This window comes from Triplophysa dalaica, chromosome 18 (genome assembly GCF_015846415.1).
Source record: "Triplophysa dalaica isolate WHDGS20190420 chromosome 18, ASM1584641v1, whole genome shotgun sequence".
Classification (NCBI taxonomy): Eukaryota; Metazoa; Chordata; class Actinopteri; order Cypriniformes; family Nemacheilidae; genus Triplophysa; species Triplophysa dalaica.
Window position 1 is genome coordinate 19789218 of NC_079559.1, and position 19239 is coordinate 19808456.

At 38.9% G+C, this 19239-nt stretch overlaps 2 protein-coding genes across 5 annotated transcripts in view; both read left to right on the forward strand.

The window, feature by feature from the left end:
• Window positions 1-2260, forward strand: part of pdlim2 (PDZ and LIM domain 2 (mystique)) — a 52478-nt gene extending 50218 nt beyond the window's left edge. Inside the window, exons 9-10 of the mRNA XM_056729701.1 lie at window positions 886-991; window positions 1112-2260. Of these exons, the coding sequence (XP_056585679.1) occupies window positions 886-991; window positions 1112-1304 (299 nt within the window). The 3' untranslated portion in view covers window positions 1305-2260. The remainder of the gene's footprint in view (window positions 1-885; window positions 992-1111) is intronic.
• Window positions 2261-5194: 2934 nt separating this feature from the next.
• The window catches only part of fgd (faciogenital dysplasia), a 40131-nt gene continuing 26086 nt past the window's right edge, over window positions 5195-19239 (forward strand). The window contains exon 1 of one of the 4 annotated variants that reach the window (XM_056772962.1): window positions 5195-5476. The gene's annotated coding sequence lies outside the window, so the exon portion shown is untranslated. Of the gene's footprint in view, window positions 5477-13985; window positions 14113-19239 lie in introns of those variants that run through there. The other 3 variants (XM_056772961.1, XM_056772956.1, XM_056772957.1) reach the window with 3 other exon arrangements.

Sequence of the window (19239 nt, forward strand, 5' to 3'; positions counted from 1 at the left end):
AGAGCAGTTCAAATGCGTACCGCGCAATCTGCGCTTGAATCTTTTTCAAAACATTCTCAAAAAACTAGTGAACGAAAGAATCTAGGACTTCAGACTTAAAGACATTTTTTGAATGTACTACAGTATGTTCTTCAAGTCTTTTTCATGTACATAGTTTTTATTCAGGAGCCTTTTTCGACCCCAGTTCTCCAGGCGTTTTTTGCACTTTTCACTCATTCATTAAAATGTTGTGATGTCTGAAGCAGTTCCTGTCCAATTGTAAGACAAGGGCACACACACACACACACACTAAAATACACATGCCCTAACACTTGTGCACACACACACACACTAAAATACACATGCCCTAACACTTGTGCACACACACACACACTAAAATACACATCACACACACACACACACCTCCCTAGATATCACCGGTGCATCCACAAAAACACACATGCATACACACAAATACACGTGCTTCAAAATATGCATGCATGCACACACACGCACACACACTGCGTAAGTGCACGCATACGTGTGCTCACATGCATGCATATAAGACCACACACGCATGCATGCAAATTCCATGCATGTGCATGAAGGCATACCCACACACCACATACCAGGATATGCGAAACGCAAATGAAAAAGTCTAAGCCTATTTTAGAGAAATCACTCATAAGACAAAATGTCATTATCTATCCACGTTTGGATCAACACACACAACATATTCCTCTTCGATGTCTGAATATGCAGACTTTGGGTCAGAAGAGTCTCACTCACCGTGCGTTTCATGCTCAAAAATCTTCCCAATCACATGGTGGTGGAAGGGACATGATGTTACTTCAGTCACTGAAGGTTTTCTATCTTTGGTTTATTTTTTGTTTTGTTTATTCACAGAGGCTATCATTCGTTTTCCTGGAAAACTGTCGCCGAGCCCCCCGAGCCCCACAGTTTCTGGGGGGCAAAAGTACCACTCCTGTGAAAAATGTGGGACCAGTATTGTGTAAGATACAATAACATTTATTTAATTTTTTTATCAAACATTTTGTTTAGCTTCTAAGCAAAAGCTGTTCTCGTCCGTTTTCATTTAATAGATTTGTTTTTTTTTTCTCTTCACTATCAGGACCCAGGCTGTTAGGATCACAGACGATCGCTACCGTCACCCACAATGCTACACCTGTACAGAGTGCGGCCTCAACCTAAAGATGCGCGGCCACTTCTGGGTGGAAGAGGAAATGTTCTGCGAGAAACACGCTAGAGATAGATACAAGGGCCCGAGTACCAGCCCTCACTCCGTCGTGTCCCCCCGCCACTGAGATGCCCAACCAGCCACCCTCCTGACACGCCTCTGCTGGTTGGCTGAGAGAATGATGTCAAGTTGCATTGTACAATAGGGGCCAGATGAGACGTTTGACGTGATGTCACTTGAAGCTTTGGGACCCTTTGCAGTCAAGTCCACTCCTCTGATACTTCGGAGACTATAAGTTTTGATCTTTAGTATTTGAAGTGGAGTTTATATAGGAGTGTGTGCTGTTTATGACAGTCAGCGTATTATAGTCACATTCCTACATCACCTTCCTCTTCCACGTGTTGTATTATGCTTTGAAAACTGCTAATGTTTTACATAGACATGTAACTTTGGTTTATAAAAATAGTCGTTTGCAGAGCCTTTCAATATATAGAGTCCACACGATGAGACGCTTTAAGTGGGAATGCACCTAGGACTGGTTTCCTACGTGTATGTGTGAAATAACTAAGAAATGATTTCATTCATGCGTTTCTGGCTTTTCTCAGCGGCTTCGAAGATATGCACTTTCGCTTGAAGGGTTTTATGATGACTTGGAAGTGATTCTTAGTCTGATGTATATGCTGCCCTTCATTAAAAACACCCACAATAGAGCTCTCATTCAGAAGCACAGATATTTAGAACGCAGTTTATTTTCCTGTAGCTTTGTATTGAACAAAAGAAATTGATAGATTTGTGATATTTGTTGTATATATGTTTCACCTTAAACTATATGTAGACGGAGAGGGTTTTGTGTGCACGTTTGTGTGTTCAGGGTTGCATGTTTCACTTGACTGTATTGTATATTTTTGGGCAAGAGAGGTTTGTTCATGCTCTGATGCAGGACAATAGAGTGTCGGAGTGAAATATTTGACGTATTTAAAAATAAGAAATGCGTGATATGAACATGAAATCCTCGTTCTGTGTAGGGTAAGACTCTCTTTACCTATTCTGTTGCAAATAAACATCTTTATGATTATCAGTAAATATTCAGTGTGTCAAATTAATTTGCATATTTTATGCTTGTTTAGCGTATTCGGTTAAATAACTGACAGTTCCAGGTGAAATGCATTGTGGGATTTCATGTTAGGTGTACAGTGTATATAGTGCAGATGAATGCATCCCGATTATTGCACAAGTGGTGTGTCCTTCTGAACATATTATTTATTCCTAAACATAAGTAAAGTGAAATTATTATTCTAGTTGCTGTATAAGTAACGTTTAAGATCAAGACGATCTGAAGTGATTGAGGTTCATTCTTAAGGTCCGTCACTTTAACTCAACATGGTTGGCTTGTTTTAGCTGCTTCAGCAGGCTTATTTTAGAGAGTTTGGCAAGCTCACCCTTCATGTGATCATGTGATCTATGGCTGGATTTTGCTGTCGCAAACAGATTAGTTGGCTTTAGCCAAACTGGTTGGCTAGTCCTAGACTTTTCTAGTCTTGGAAAGTACCTTGTTCAAGCTGGCCTTCCAGCCTATCAGCTAAGACCAGCCTCTGTAAAACCCGCCTGAGAGTAACCAAACCAGCCAACGAGCTGAGACTGATTTTAAAGGTTTGTTTGAATCCGTTTTATAAGGGCCCAAACTTTTTGGGAAATAATAGAGCAAGGTTCATTTAGAAGTTTGCATTATAGGCTTAGCAAAAACTCAAACCATTTCACAAAAGACATGAGGGCAATTCCAGTTATGGATGTGACATTTTCAGAACTTGAAATAAGCCATCTGTTTATATTTTACTAAACGCCTGATGAGTCCAGACATCAGAAAATATTAATCTATACACAGGTTTTATATTTTAAAAGAGGGAAAATGATGGATGTGTCAAAAGAGCATGCTTGTTTTTGAGAGACAACATACTTTATAGTATTTCTGTGAATAAAACAGAAGCAAACAAGAAGCAATGTTACCAACAAAAGGAAAGTTGCTCTGTATAGAACATATAATCGTTGCTATATTTATGATAGGATGAGGAATATGGATGTGACAATTCACTTACTTGTATACAAAAAAATGCTTTAAAAAATTTCACATGGATATTTAAACCATCAGATACTGACATCTGATGGATCATTATGTTGAAAACTTTTTTTTCATATTAAAGTTGACTTTTGCATAGTCCCGAACTGTCATATATCTGGGCTTGGACTTATATTTGCATGGAATTGCCCATGCTTGGGAGGAAAGACTTTTGTTGATGTTCTGTGTGACCACCAGAGGGAGGTAATAATTCATAGCATAGAGCTCACTACTATTGACCACACACTGCACTTTTGTTTTTCTAAACAAAATGTTAAATATATTAAAAGAGCATTTTGCTTTTAATCCCACACACGGACCCAATTGTTTCATGTTGTTTTATTTTTCAACATACGTCTACACAATAATCAGTTCACCTTAGAATTCACTAATTTTATCACAAGAACAGGCAACAACAAAAGAAACTAAACAACAATGGGCATGTTTTCTATGCTAAAGTTTCAAGAATATATTTAGAATAAAAGACTGCACAAAGGAAAAGGACATATTTTCACTAATAATTTGTTTTAATTTAATTGTTAAAACTGTTTAAATTATTTTGGTGTTATTGGGACAACAACAGATTGGCAGAAACCCTGTGTGTTAGGGACGCTTTAACACCTGATTTGCATATCAATTTGGCGGTTCTGATGACGTTATTAATTTTACTTTATTCAGCTGTCGTTTCTCCATTAAGTTAGCATGTATTCCAACTTATTAGCTCATAAGTGATGCTCAAGATTTTAATTTTAAGAGGCCAACCACAACCTGCACACTTTCCCTGCCATAAACAACACTTTACCATGTTTTAATAAAGGTCTGAGGATGGTTTAAAATAATAATACTCTTAGTCAAGCTAATTTACCAGTAAAAATCTACACATTGATATTTCTATTTCTTTCACAACATAAACACTTAATTAATACTTAAATTCCCTAATAAAATGCTTAATCCAGCTTTTTTAATTACAATAGACTTTTGTTCCAGTGACTCAATGGTTTGAAAGGGGTAGAATCCTGACAGTTGGGCAAAACAGATGCTGCCTCAATATTACCCGTAAATATTATCTTGTCATGTGTGACACCAAGAAATATTTTGTGTATGGCCCGGTTCCTGCCAGGTGCAAAAGGGTGGTCTAGGAGATATCCTGGATGGGCATTTACCACACACAGTAAACAGCCGCAACAAAATATTAAAATACTATTTTTAAAAGTTTTTCTTTACTGATATAAGGTGTTTAGGTAAAATGATCATTTTTGTTTAAAATAATTATTTTTGATTATTTTCTTTTATTCGCAAAACAAATCCCGTTTTAATGAATGAAGCTAATAATACTGCACAATGAACTTTAAATCATTTTTGCAGTTTGTTTATGAGGTCCGTGAGCGGGCAGCACACCTAAACTAAACTTTTTTGCAAAGTGTTTTGCTACCACCTGCAGCATGAATTGAGGTGTTTGAGATGGAGGCAGGCAGATTTATTTCTGCTTGTACTGTATCTAACTGTAACTGTTAGATAGACAAGTTTAATTCAGGTTTGTATTCGTTCCTCCGAATGAATGATGACTTGATGCAATTCAAACCTGTCCATATTATGTCCATGATATTTGTCTTTTCAATTCCTCATTGTTTATATATTGTGTGACAATAGAGCAACTTACACTCATTATGTTATTATTTAGACTTGAATTTTGTAAAAATGCTAGGAGGTCATGAAGATACAAATTAGCTGTTGGGTGGACAATGAAACTCTTCCCTTCTCAACTATTATTGGTTGATTCAAACTCGGATGGCATGTCCTTTAATGAAGTTAAACATCGACCGAGGACACAGACAGTCAGTTAGTTAAGGTTTAATCTTCCTCAAGTTGTTCTCTCCCTGAAAAGCATGGTTGGACCTTTCCTCTCACCTCCCCTCTATCTGGACTCACATGACCTTGGCTTTCCGCTCGATACCTGCCCTCATCAGAAACTGGTTTGTGGCGTTTCCTCGAAGACTGCCCTTCTCCCTCACTGGGGAAATAGAAGGAACAATGGACTTCGCACAATGCCTCGCACACCTTGACGAGCCACCTGGCTGGTCACGAGGGCCGAGGCCCGCAACTTTCAGCAGGACCGCATTTTGACATCATTTGAACATTTCCATCTCTCCAAGCGCATACGGATACATCCAGCACAGAGCTCGCAAGTATCCGTTTCTATTTATAGAATATTTGCGTTAAGTTTGTGCCTCTTTGTTAAGGATGATTTTTATCTGATCGCTGCCATGCTTTCGCTCTCTCTATCTTTCTCTCTCCGTGCTCCCTAACACATTTGTGTTTCATGTATTTGATTGTGTTAATGAGATCGTCATTATGCTTACCATGTAGAGTAGTTTTTAATAAACAACCATATATTCATTTGTGATGGGTTTTCTGTGCTCACGCTCACAACTGATCACTTTAACTGTGGTCCCTTTAACTGTGGTTTGGTTATGCTACCTTTGCTCTAAATCCTGTTTGATAAAGTAACGTTATTTATGGCCATGAGATAACATAAAGTTTATAGTATCATTGATGCATTCACTGATCGAATGCAAACAAATATTGTTATACTTCATATTACTAATCAGACACTGTAAAATATGTTATCTAATAACGATTATTATACATATTTTCCTTCGAGCTAAACTAATTCCTTCACTGAAATTGACATTTTAAATGACTCATTTCATGGATGTGATCTGGTGGAGAACATATTTGGTGAGATAAGCTCTTCATTTTGACAACATGCAGCGAAAACCGCTACGAACCCTTGCTTTCTAACTGGTTGTTATAAGCACAATAACCTACTGTTGCTGCTAACTCACCTTCAACATATAAAGCACGTTGATCTGTGATGGTGGGTGATGCTAAATGTGTATTGCCGCTGCACCCAGGAATTTCCTAGGGCATGGATGTTTGGTCACAGAGGGGACTGAAGTAGTTGGTTAGTTTGGGATTTTTAACCGAAAGATTAACCTCAAGGTTTTCCCTTTCTACTTTATTTCTCCTTTTTGCGCACCACTGTCACTTTTTTGAACACCAACAAGCCAAACGGAATTCTTAACATACGAAAGCATAGCGCAAAGAGACGTTTCCTGACATAATGGCGCAAACTGTATAGTGATTTTGATAAGACTGTGAACTATATAAGTCATGAACATTTTCCAATAGTTTCTTGTTATTGTATGGTCAACCACCTATATTAATAGTCAATCAACGATGTAAGGACAGCTCCCATTTCCAACATCCAATTAAGGGCCCTCTCAAAATAAACACGAATTGACACAGAAATGCAATAATTTCACCATCAATGCATATAAATGAAGTTTACTACCTGTTATTTGTTAAATTAAGCAATAAAAGATGCTTAAAATGTTGTGTAGTACAAATACTCTACAGTGTTTATATTGCGTGAGGAAGGTGCTTATATGCAGATAGTGACAAGCAGGTGGTCTAGTAAGTACCTGACGGATAATACGTGGCTTATTATTGAGGTAGAGAAATAGAAAGTGATTTTTGACCCCCAGTACTGTTTTTATAAAGACATGAATGCTTAAGAAAAGACATGGGAGGCAGTTTCATCGGCCACTGGAATGGATGGTCAATTATTTTTAAACTCTTTTTATTAAATAAATGGCTGATATAACTTCCCGTCAGCATCAAGTGTTTTGAAGTACCATCCTTCCATCAAAATATACAGATCAAATATTATTGAAATAGTACATTATTTTCAGCTATTGCGTTTAGTACTGAAAAGGTTTATAATTGTATTTCTGTGTTGTCCTACACTTAATTCAAAATCATGTTTTTTTATCTGGATACACCATGGAAGTTTACGGTGGATGCAGATGCAGATATATCTATCAACCGCCCGCTCTAAACATAAAACAGAGAATCACAGTGATAAAACTAGCATGTTTCATAAACCATTTTTAAAAACTTACGTTTCAATCAATCATATATCGGAAATACCAATTGTTGACTGATCACAGAGAAGACCCAGACCGCTAGCGAGATATAAACGTAGTATGTGTGGAAGCAGAAGGGTACATACGCAGAAGGGTACATACCGCATACGTACTGCACACGGAGTATGTGTGGCCCAGCCGTAAGGCTAATGCAGAAAACATGTTTAAACATGGGCGGCTAGAGAGTAAACTGAGTTCTCCTATACGTCTTCTTATTCTGAAAGAGTCAAATCAACAAAAAGTATGAAAACATTTTCATATTTGCAACAGTCCATGTAAAAGTAGTCTGTTTTATGAACGTTAAGAGCTGGGAAACAAAACAGACATGTCACATTATATTAGATCCGTATATCTGTATAGAGTTCTCTTTAAGGGCATTATAAAGATCTCTCTGATTATAATGTTCATCAAACAGTAAAGGACTGGCCCAAAGCACTCACTCATAATAAAGAAATTGTGTTCTCCTTATATGAATTGTTAAGATAAAGAAAAAAGTTGCATAAAATAATTAAGTGGTTTAAAGATGTGCTTTAAATGAACTTTAAATACAGTACACTTTGTCAGGAAAGAGTCCGGAGATAAAATCCAGGCACAATATTTATTACAAGAAAAATCACAATGAAATGATCATAGGGCAAAAACAAGGCTCATCTATGAACAAAACAGCTCGAGCTGATGAGGGTCTACAAATCCAAAAGTTCAAGTTTGTGTGAACGGCAGGGTGCCGAATCCTGTGCTGCCAAGCAAAACACTCCACTAAGGGGAAGAAATCCAACAGTTTGTGTGTACAGCAGGGTAGAGTCCCACTGGCCGACCAGCGAAGAGACACACTGGTGAGGTGAGGGGCGGAGGTGTAGGCAGATGGTAAAAGACCCAGCCGATGAGGCAGCCGAGGGTGGGGTGCAGCAGCTGGGCATTGGAAAGTGCCGGTAGGAAGACCGGGGCAGATGGTGACGTGACACTGTTATTACTAGACTGGACTGGACTAAACAAGATGGGGCGATCACTCGCAACAGTAACTGGACAGTCTCACACTGAGCAAGAGAATAAGCAACAGGTGGACTGAGATAATTACGAAAGGGCGGGAGAACAAGGCAATGACAGGTATGCATATTGCCACTTGTGAAATAAAACCCACAGGCTAAACAAAACACTCAAACACACAGACAACCAAGCCGGGCCGATCAGACCGAAGTCATGACACACTTTACACTTTACGTTGAAAGAGTGTTGAAAGAGCGTCTATGAACAAGCAATAAAAACAATAATCGCTATAACTTGTTCTTCTATATGAAAAAGTACACAACATTAGTGCTCTGGATTAGTACACAACATTAGTGCTCTGGATTAGTACACAACATTAGTGCTCTGGATTTGGCTTATAGCTTTGGTTTTATATTTCATTTGATTACTTGGTTACATTTTAGAATACTGTTTCTTACTTAATGTGTAAGTAAGAAGGAATTCCTGCAGAACTACCAGGTAATTCTCATTAATACTGACATCTGCTCTATTATCTACCAAGGAAGATGTGTTAACTAATCAGTATGGAGGAGCATTTTGTTGCGTAATAGTCAACTAATCAATAGCTTTCAAATTCACTCATTCCTCCTTAAGAACTACTTTTAGTTGTCTAATAATTCAGATTCTACATAAATATCTATGAAGTAACTACTAATAAACAATCATATTCACAATTGACCATCACAACAATCAAGCAATGGACATTTCTTCTTATTTACTATTGCTAGGACTGCTATTATGGGAATGCACTACTATTGCCACTATCACTACTACTGTTATAGAAATGCAAAAAAAATTTTTCATCTGTTGGTGAGTAGTTATTGGATAGTTAGTTTAAATGAGTTTTAGTTATTGTATAGTTCTGCAGGAGACATAAAGCATTGCGTTGTTATGAACAACTATTAAATAAGTAATAAATCACTAATTGTTACTTACTTTAAACATCAGTATGCTGTTCCCTACTGTTTAGTAAATTTTTCTTCCTTATTAGTTATCAGTGATGACTACAGTGTAAATGGAGCACTAACCATTCGTCCTGCATTAGTTCCTAAATAACTACCTATTAAGTATGAAATAGTATTATAAACTTTTACTAATTACAATAATGTTTAAGTTGACATTTACAAGAAATATTTTAAGTTAAAATTGTTACTATGTAAAGGAAATACTGCTGTAAAAATTGCAATTTTTGTATTGCAATTCAGTGCTTTTAAAATAAAAGTGCACAATACAAAAAAAAAACTTAGACCCCAATGAAATTGGAAGCTATAGGCCGATTTCAAATCTCCCTTACTAGAAAATGTAGTGTCCACTCAGTTGTGCTCATTCCTATAAAATAATGACTTGCATGAAAAATTTCAGTCTGGCTTTAGACCGCATCATAGCACTGAAACTGCGCTCGTTAAAATCACAAACGTAATGCTTATAGCATCTGATAACATCTCACTCTTAGTCCTGCTTGACCTTAGTGCTGTGTTCGATACTGCAGACCATAAATACTTTTAGATTGTTTACACAATTATACCGGTATTCAGGGACAGGCACTACAATGGTTCAGATCTTTCTTATCTGACACATATCAATATATCCATTTAAATGGGAATCTAACACAAGTAAATTGTGGATTACCTCAGGGATCGGTTTTAGGACCCTTGCTTTTCTCCATATACATGCTGCCCCTTGGCAACATAATTAGAAAATATGGAAATAGCTTCCACTGTTAAGCAGATGATTCTCAGCTATATATCTCATCAAGACCAGAGGATTCCTTCCAGCTATCCAAACTGGCTGAGTGCATCAAAGATATAAAACATTGGATGACTACTAACTTCCTTCTTTTAAACTCTTCTTTTAAACTCTAACAAAACAGAAATATTACTTATCGCAACAAAAACACTAAAACAGAATATCTCAGATTACAACCTGCAAATTGAAGGCTGCACAGTTACTCCAACAAATACAGTTAAAGACCTAGGCGTTATATTAGATAACAACCTGTCATTTAAATATCACATCTCAAATGTCAATAAAGCAGCCTTTTTCCACCTTAGAAATATTGCCAAATTATAAAATTGTTTATTTGTTGCTGACGCAGAAAAGCTTATTCATGAATTTGTGACCTCATGACTTGACTATTGTAATGTTCTACTTAGTGGTTGTCCTGTATCATCAATAAACTCTAGTGCAGCCTCTAGAGTTCTTACCAGATCACGAAAATACGATCACATAAACCCAAATTTTATCTGAAAGGCTGTTGGAAGTTAAGGTAGTGGGATTAATTTGCATGCCTTGGAGAATCTGTCTACAGCAACTAGATCAAGGGAGATCAGTGAGAAAGTCGATTGCGATATAGGACCAAGGGCGTTGTGGTTTGGGCAAAGGCATAAGTTTTCCTGCAGGTAGATGACGGGGAGTTTTGGAGATGGCACAGGCTGAGTACCCCTTGGCAAATTGGGAGACATCCCGAGGCATCTTCAGCCACCAGCGGAACAAAAGTTCTTCCCCCAGGACCTCTCGGTGGAGCTCGGTGATTGTTGGTACTGATTTCCTGATATAGCTTTCCATAAAATGGGGCTTAGGAAGGCGGTTGGAGGAAGAATGGTCACTGTAGGAGAAAAATCCAAATTGGGAAATTGGGTTGGGTTCTGACCTGACAAGGCATCGGCTTTGACATTCTTGGTTCCTGGGCAACAGGTAACCATAAAGTTAAAGCGAGTGAAGATTAACGGCCATTTGGCCTGTCAAGGGTTCAATCTTCTCCCCTCTTTCATGTATTCCAGATCGCGATGATCGGTTATAACCGTGAAAGTTTCATTCGCTCCCTCCAGCCAATGACGCCATTCTTCCAAAGCCAGTATTATGGCCAAACGTTACCGATTACCGATGTCATAATTTTGCTCCACCGAGGACAGCTTCCGGGAGAAGTAGGCGCATGGATGGAGGCATGGGGGACTCCCCTGCCGCTGAGAGAGCATTGCACCCACCCCTGAGGTAGATGCATCTACTTTGACGATGAAAGGGAGGTCTGGGATAGGGAGGCAGAGAGTGGGTGCAGTACTGAAGTCTCCTTTGAGGGTTTCCAGTGCTTGGAGGGCTTCGGGGCTCCAGGACAGAGATTTGGACCGTGTGCTGAAATTTGCTATAGATCGACAATAGAAGTTTGCGAATCTACGAGGGCCTGTGCTGAGACCAAACAAAGAGGAGAAATCACCACAACATCAAGGAGCAACAATTTGGAAGATATGGTAGGAGAACAGATCATTCTCTCCGCAGTTCGTGGTGGTAGGACAGCACATTCGACTATCATGTGTACGGGACCCCCGCAGTATAGGCATAGTTTTTTGAAAATGCGGGCGGGCTCTTTCTTCCCGTGACAGCCGAGATGAGTCAAGCTTCATAGGGATTTGGTGTGGAGGGTACGAGAAGGGTCTGATGGGATGTTGCGGAGGAACTACAGCGGGTTTGGTACTGGGACAGGCTGCTCGTCATTGGGCAATACGTACAGAGTATTGGATGAGTTTCTCCAGACTGACTGAGTCGGTGCAAGTGACCAGTGACCGAATATCAGTGTTAAGTCCCTGTCGGAACACTGCTAACAGGGCAGGTTCATTCCATCAACTATTTGCAGCGAGAGTCCTGAATTGAATGGCGTAGTATGCCACGGAAGCATTGGCTTGCCGTAACAGCAACAATTGATCCTGTATTTACAGAAGTTAAGTAGACTGGCCAAATACTTCCCCTAAATGTGACAGAAACATATCTAGGGATGTAACTAGAGGCCCACCAGTCTCCCAAATGTCTCCCAATCCAGGGTTTTACCGGTCAGGAGGGAGATAATATAAGACACTCCGCGGTGCCGGAATATCTGATGGGTGAGGCCATGGGACTGGGCATCGGTGCAGGAATATTGGGATTGGGTGGATGTAGAAGTTGTTGTTGCCAAAGTGGCTAGAGTATCCGGTTGAGATGGTGATGTGGACATTGTGATTCCTTTAGGTCAGGTCTTCTGTAACGATACATATACTGAAGACAAACATGATGAACACCAACGTAACTCAAATGCACTTTATAAGGTAACTGAAAATATCCACAAGAACTTGGAACAGGTAAACATCCACAGGAACAATAAACAGGTAACATCCTCAGGAGTCAGAAGTAAGTATCTCTTTAATATAAAATAATTAAAGTAATATAATATTGAAACAACTAGACCTGAAGAGGATGCATGGGTGAGTGCTGATTATATGTGGAGTTCTGGGAAGTGCAGTCCTTAACTAGTAATCCGGTGAGAGAGTGCGGGGAGGTGTTTGAGGAGGAAGGGGCGTGGTCGGAGCTGATACTGCAGGTATTACAGCTAAACATTTTGAGACTTTAAACCTTCTTTCGCAAAAAAGCCATGGATGGAAACATGGGTAATGAAAACTGCATCACAGGAACATGAAATAATTGTGACGATGCAATAGAGTTACATTTATTAGAAGAGTGAGCACTCAAAACTCCCAGGAACATAAGTGTTACAATGAAAACTGCATTCTGTAACACAGCCATCACAGGAACATGGAATAAGTGTGAAAGTGCCATTTGCAATGGAGTTCTGATTTTTTTTCAACATACCAATATGCTAAAATGATCACATGATTTTTACCTCTTTGGGATTGCACTACAAGACGTTGTTCTTTGCAGAAAAGTGGGATCTGGTAGATACATTAGTCTGCATTAGCGAGTGAAGATAAGGGGTTGTTACTTAAATACTTGGTAGGAAGGATCTCTAAGTGCAATTGGGAAATCAAATCTCTCTAGTATGAGATTGGATTTAAAGGTACTCCTCAAATTTAGTTTGATGTTCCTGATTATTCACACGGAGACATCAGAGCCCCAATCCTTTTAGAAAACTTTCACTTCCTCTCTTGTGACTTATGATTGGTTTTGATTTTAGCCACCATCCGTTCTTAATTCCACTTTCTCAAACATCACACCACATAACCACCATCAGCGTCTCTTATATTTTCACACGTTTTTGAAAGAAAATGTCCTCTGTTCAAGTTTAGAAGTGAATGGGGACGGAACCCCATCATCGTCACATTGATGTGGTTTCAAATCACCTTTACAGCAATATTTAAAGTCATGCTAGACATCAGCGCTGCATAAAAAAGGTTGATCAGACCATTCAGGCAAGTTTGTCCAAACTTTTAGTAGTCTACATCTAAAATTATACAAATAAATGCTTAACTGTTTTAATAGTGGATTATATAATAGTGGATTCGTTATTCTTCTGGTAGATTTTCAGACTGAATTGAGTTCAAGAGTTCATTGGTTCAAACTAATACTCCTGCTGTTTAGTCAAGTAAACACAGTTACCAATAAACTCTAGAAGTATCAATAACACTTATTTATCTTTTCATTCTCTGTTTGTTCTGATTTTCCTCATTCACATTTTCTGTCTTCCAATACCCTTTATTTCCCCACATCCCGCTGTCATCAGTTTCCATGGAGACATCTCGTGGCATTATTGTCGCTCTGTCTGTGTGTGTGTGGTGGGGATGGGGGGTTATATTGTTCATTTCGATGAAAAGACTGAGGGGGGATTTGGGGAGGAGATTTGAGGACTGGAGGAGGGGTGATGGACTGCCAAGCGAATGAGAGCCGGTGCCAGAGAACATGTTGCTAGTTTACATTCGGAGGACTTATCAGCTACTAGTTTTCACTCGGAGGATGTATCAGACACATGTTATTGTATGAATGGAGTTGTGCGTGTATGAACATGTATTTTGTGCTTCGGTAGGAGCGGGAAACCAGGACTTTGTTTTATGGTAAGTTTTATTGATTTTTGTGGTTAATGTATAAATGTGATTCAGATGTATTTGGATTTCATTTACAAGAACTGCTACTAGTGGGGTGTGTCATATGTCTGTGATGTGTGTTAGCACTCAAGCCTGTTGAAATATACATGTTTACCTTTCATTGCTGATGTTGTATGGTTGAATCCTTCAGTATTTTGACCCTTTTTCAGGTTTAGAAGGTCATTTTTAGAAAGGTATAAGCTTGGACCCCAGTGATCTCTGCAGATTAAGTGGTTTTAATTAAACTGTTTTAAACAAAGTAGTGTTTAATAAGTATAAGTATGACTATTACTGTTATTCATTTTTGTGGTTACTTATTTGAAAACCAGGAACAACAACTAAAAAGATTATTATCTGTTAGTGTGTATGCTAATATTGTTACATTTATTTGGAGATGGCGCAGACCGGCTTATGACATCAAAGTACCACGAGAGCTCTGTGTGCTTTCAAATTCCCGGTATTCTGATGTCATACGCTGATCGATCTGCTGCATTTCAAGAAGTCGAACACACCTTATGCAAAGCCAGAAGACAAATATACAGTATTTATGAGTATCAGTAGTATATTAATGTTTCCTTTTCAAATTGATAAATGTCAGATATAATGAAGTTTAGTTTCAAGGTGGCCTGATGTGAACCTGTAAATTGTCATTTTGGAGTCATTTTCTGGAACCCAAAATGTATGCACTGTTTTGTATTTGTTTTTGTCTGTGGACCTAAATCAAGCTACTAGTTTTGAGGTCATTAAAACAGGGTTTTATCATATAGAATAGTAGTTTTTGCAATTTCATTAATTTATCTCAACATTCAAATTTACTCTGAATAAAGTTTAAAAGATAACATTTCTGAGTCGCTTAATAGGACTAGGTGTTATAATCCCACTATTTCAGCACAGTTGAATTGCCCAATAGGACATTTGGCACGCCTTATGCATGACAGGGGGAAGCAGCCAAGAATATGAATAGAGGAAAGTAGGTTTGACGTTCCACTAGTTCGTTGGGTAGGCATCCTCTGTTTTTGGGGAATAAATTATTATAGAACTTCATAGCATACTTTCGTTTCCTTGCCATTATCAGACAGACATCTGATGAGTTGTGTTGCCCACTTTCATCACATTATCCTGGGTTAAAGATGCCTTTTTGGATGAGGTGCTGCTGATGAAGTCCTTTCTATGGTTCCCATCAATGTGCACCATAGCCTTATTGGATGTTTCGGCGCTTTATCCAAGACACCCTAAGTCAATGGAGGCCCACCGCAAGTTGATCAGACCTGGGTGTTTGCGCATTGTTACATGGTCATCTGGCAGCCCATGTTGTGTCCATCTGCCTAAACCACAGCCATTGGCTTCTTCTTCCTGGACCACTGGCTAGTTCTTGATAATCCTCCACTGGACCTGTCCTCTAAGAGTGACCTATTTTTCAGCTGTGGTAACTTCTACATTTAACCGGTCCAGTGAGTAGTGAACTCACACATTGCAAGTCGTGACACATATACACCAGAAGCAGTGGCCAGCTATCACTGCAGCTCAAAGGCACCACAGTCATTACCCCGCAGGCCTGAGAATCAAACCGGCAAGCTTCTGGTCCGAGCCTGACTCTCTAATCATTAGGCCATGACTACCCACACCGTAAATGCAGGCTCGGTGCCCCCGGGACCATATGGCATACCATTACACATCACCAAAATCAACCCAACCATACACGCCAACCCGTTGGCTAAGGCTGTTATAGCCCCACTGGCTCTGTTACTGCAAGCTCAGTGCCCCGGTCCCGTATGGCATAACATTACAACACATTACCAAAAATCAACACAACCAGGGCCGGATTATCCAATGGGCATTATGGTCAGGGGCCCATGCGCACTTGGGGCCCAAGAAAGGGGGAGAAAATTTCACATAACAATGTTTTCGCTATATTCATTCTGACGTGTGACTCTCTGGCCCGCACACACGAAAGTGTTCACACAAACAGTGTTTCTAACGCAAGTCTGTCTCTTGATTTAGTAACTTTAAGCCCTTTAGCAGCTTTTTTCGGGAGAAGCACAAAGCAAAATTTACGATAAAGCTTTCATTCAGTGGGAGAATGTACTGGAGTGTGGTCCAGAGATTTGCCATGTGATGTAATGACAAGCGCAACAACTTAAATTATGAGAGACAGGTGGCATTAACACCCTAACATGGGATTTGTACAAGTAAACAACACATGAAACAAAGCTTTACATTTGTATAAGAACAGCACATTCAGAGCTTTTTATTTTCATGTAGTTAAATGTTTACCTTGTATGGCTATATACTTTAGATAAATGTAAACAATTAAAAGGAATACATCAGCTTAATGATTTTGTGATGCGTTTCCTTAGTTAAATTTCGGCAATAACAGGCCTATCCACACTTCACATTGTGAAGAATGATTAAAATGTTCTTGTGAATAATTATCATGTATTTTGTATATCTGTGAGTTAAAAAAAACATTTCATCAATATATAATATCGTAAAGGGCAAACATACATATTAAACACAAACGTAAATCAACTGCTGCAAATAAGATCAATATTAATAATTTGTAGTTAAATTCTATGAATTAAAACTATGCACAATATAAAGCACCGTCAATTTACCATCAAAGCAAGGTCATTGTTAATATTACATTAGCTTAACAATAATTAACAACATCTTTAATCGTATATGAAAGTCGGCTGAGACTGTTTTGCGGCTGTGCGTGGTATCCTGTTCTGGCTCATGGGATGTAGAACATCTCAAGTATCCTTCGTTGAGTACTTATAAATCTCGGCGTAACAAGTTACCCATCAGGGAATTTCTCGCCCTACTCTTGTATGAATACTGATGATTCGGACATACTACTCCGTGTCAAGTAGTGTTTTCTTCCACTACATAGTAGGTAAGAAGGCGTATTCTGACACAACATTAGTATATGCACGTCCAAATCTCGGAAGAAATAGTCCACCCCCAGGGTATTTCTTGCCTACTGTTTTGTGAATACTGACGATTCAGACATACTATTCATGCGCCTACTGCTTTTTGCCTACTATATAGTAAGGAAGTATGCCATTTCGGATTCAGCCTCACTCACCACGGTAGTCTCCACTTTTCACAAGTGTTCTCCTCATCTGGTAAAGATTAGAAGATATCAGTTAATCTACAGTCAACTCATCTGATCAAGAACTCTCTGCAACATCTATCTACCTGCTTACTCCATTGATGCATCATGGGCAGGTTTCAATAAAGAGGCTCAACCTTGAACTCTGAGTTGGTTTACTTGGAAATTAGAAACTTTGAGGTTTTGGTTTCAGAACAGCTGATTTGAGTTGGTTCAATTTACTCTGGGTAGACTTACCCTGGGTTAAGCATGTGAACCACGACTGTGAAAAGCCATGATCAATGGAGCTCCGATATGAGTATTCATCATGGCAATGGCACCAAAAAAGCAACATGGCGGCAAAAAGCGCTTGAGATCGAGGCACACTTTCCACTCTGCATTACTGCTTTGCAAAAAATGACTTGCATATAAATTAATAAATAGATAAATGTACGAATAAACAAATTAATGATTCATTAAATTAATGAAACAGCAGAAATAAAATAGAAATATAAAAAATCCCATGTTATCTTATGTTCTCACTCGCCATCAGTGCTCTAGTTATGCATATGAAACGTCATGATGTATAGGACATCTATAGGGCGTCAGACCTTTGTTTAAAGTTAGTCTGATCGCTGGTTCTAACCCTGTTCGGAGCAACAATTTGAGTTTATCGCTTCATTTCTCGTCTGTATTTCTTAATTTCTTCGTGCCACAAATGACTGTATTAATGAATGAATGAGGTACACCACTTGTGCTTTAAAAGGGGGAGGAGATCGAAATAAACTGTATAACCCCACGACTAAAGAAACACACACTTGATCGTGCACTTTCAGATAATTACAGACCTGTATCCCTTCTACCATACATCTCTTAAACATACAGTCTCTTGAATGTGTCGTATTCGACCAACTCTCCGCCTTCCACACAGAGAACAACCTCCTGGAACAGCAACCAGTCACGTTTTAAAACCGGCAATTCAAACATTCTGCTGTCGACCTTCAGTTATACACTCAAATTGTGTGTGTGTGCATACCTCTAAAACCCTTATCTGAAACGTTCTTTCAAATCCTGCGTGTGAATGTCTTCTAGTCAATCTACTTGTTTTATTATCCAATGTAGGTCCAATAAAAAAGGCAAAACTAACGCTTCTGTTATTAGTGTTAATTAATATAACTGGTCTGTCTGACCAAATCGGTCCAGTGTCAATTCCCCTGGCCAGACTAGGATTTTTTTGGGATTTCTAACAAAGATTGACATTTGCATTTGCACATGCACATACACAGTTAAACTTCGATCGTTCTGCATGTGTTTAACTGTTGAAGTGAAGTTGACGCCATTACGGTTTACTGCTAAAAGCCGAAGTTTTTTAATACACTTTCGAGGGGCACCGACCAATCACAACAGCCTGAGAAGCGGAAGCTCGCTAAGACAGTATGTGTGGGACATCTTCAGACACACGCTCTAAGCGGGTCACAACAGACCTGGTCAGCTTTACCAATCAGAGCGTTTCGGAAGAAGGGATTTTATATAGACCGGAAGAAATCTAGTTGTTTTTTAAGAAGAGGGACAGTGGCAAACAATAAAAAAGCCTAATGAGCCGTTTAATCTAATATCACTCCTTTATGACAATGATATCATAAGCAGTTCGGTCTGCGCGAAGCGTGCATTAAGTTAAACATACCTAATAAGCTTCAAACTGAATATTACTATGGATTCTGTTGTGCTGAGAGAGATTGCTTTGTTTATGTTTACTTCAAAGCAGTTGTAGAATAGTGATGAAAGTGAGACACACTGAGAATTTTTATCTGAATTGGTAGTTACCCTTAGTCGTTGGTGACTTAAACATCCACATCGATAATCAAAAGGATATTGTAGGAACAGCTTTTATAAATATTCTTAAGTCTCCTGATGTTAACCAGAAAAGTGGAACATTGATGAAAAACTACACAATTAGAAGTATTTCGTGATGTACGGAAGGAGACAAAAAGGGCAAAGAACTG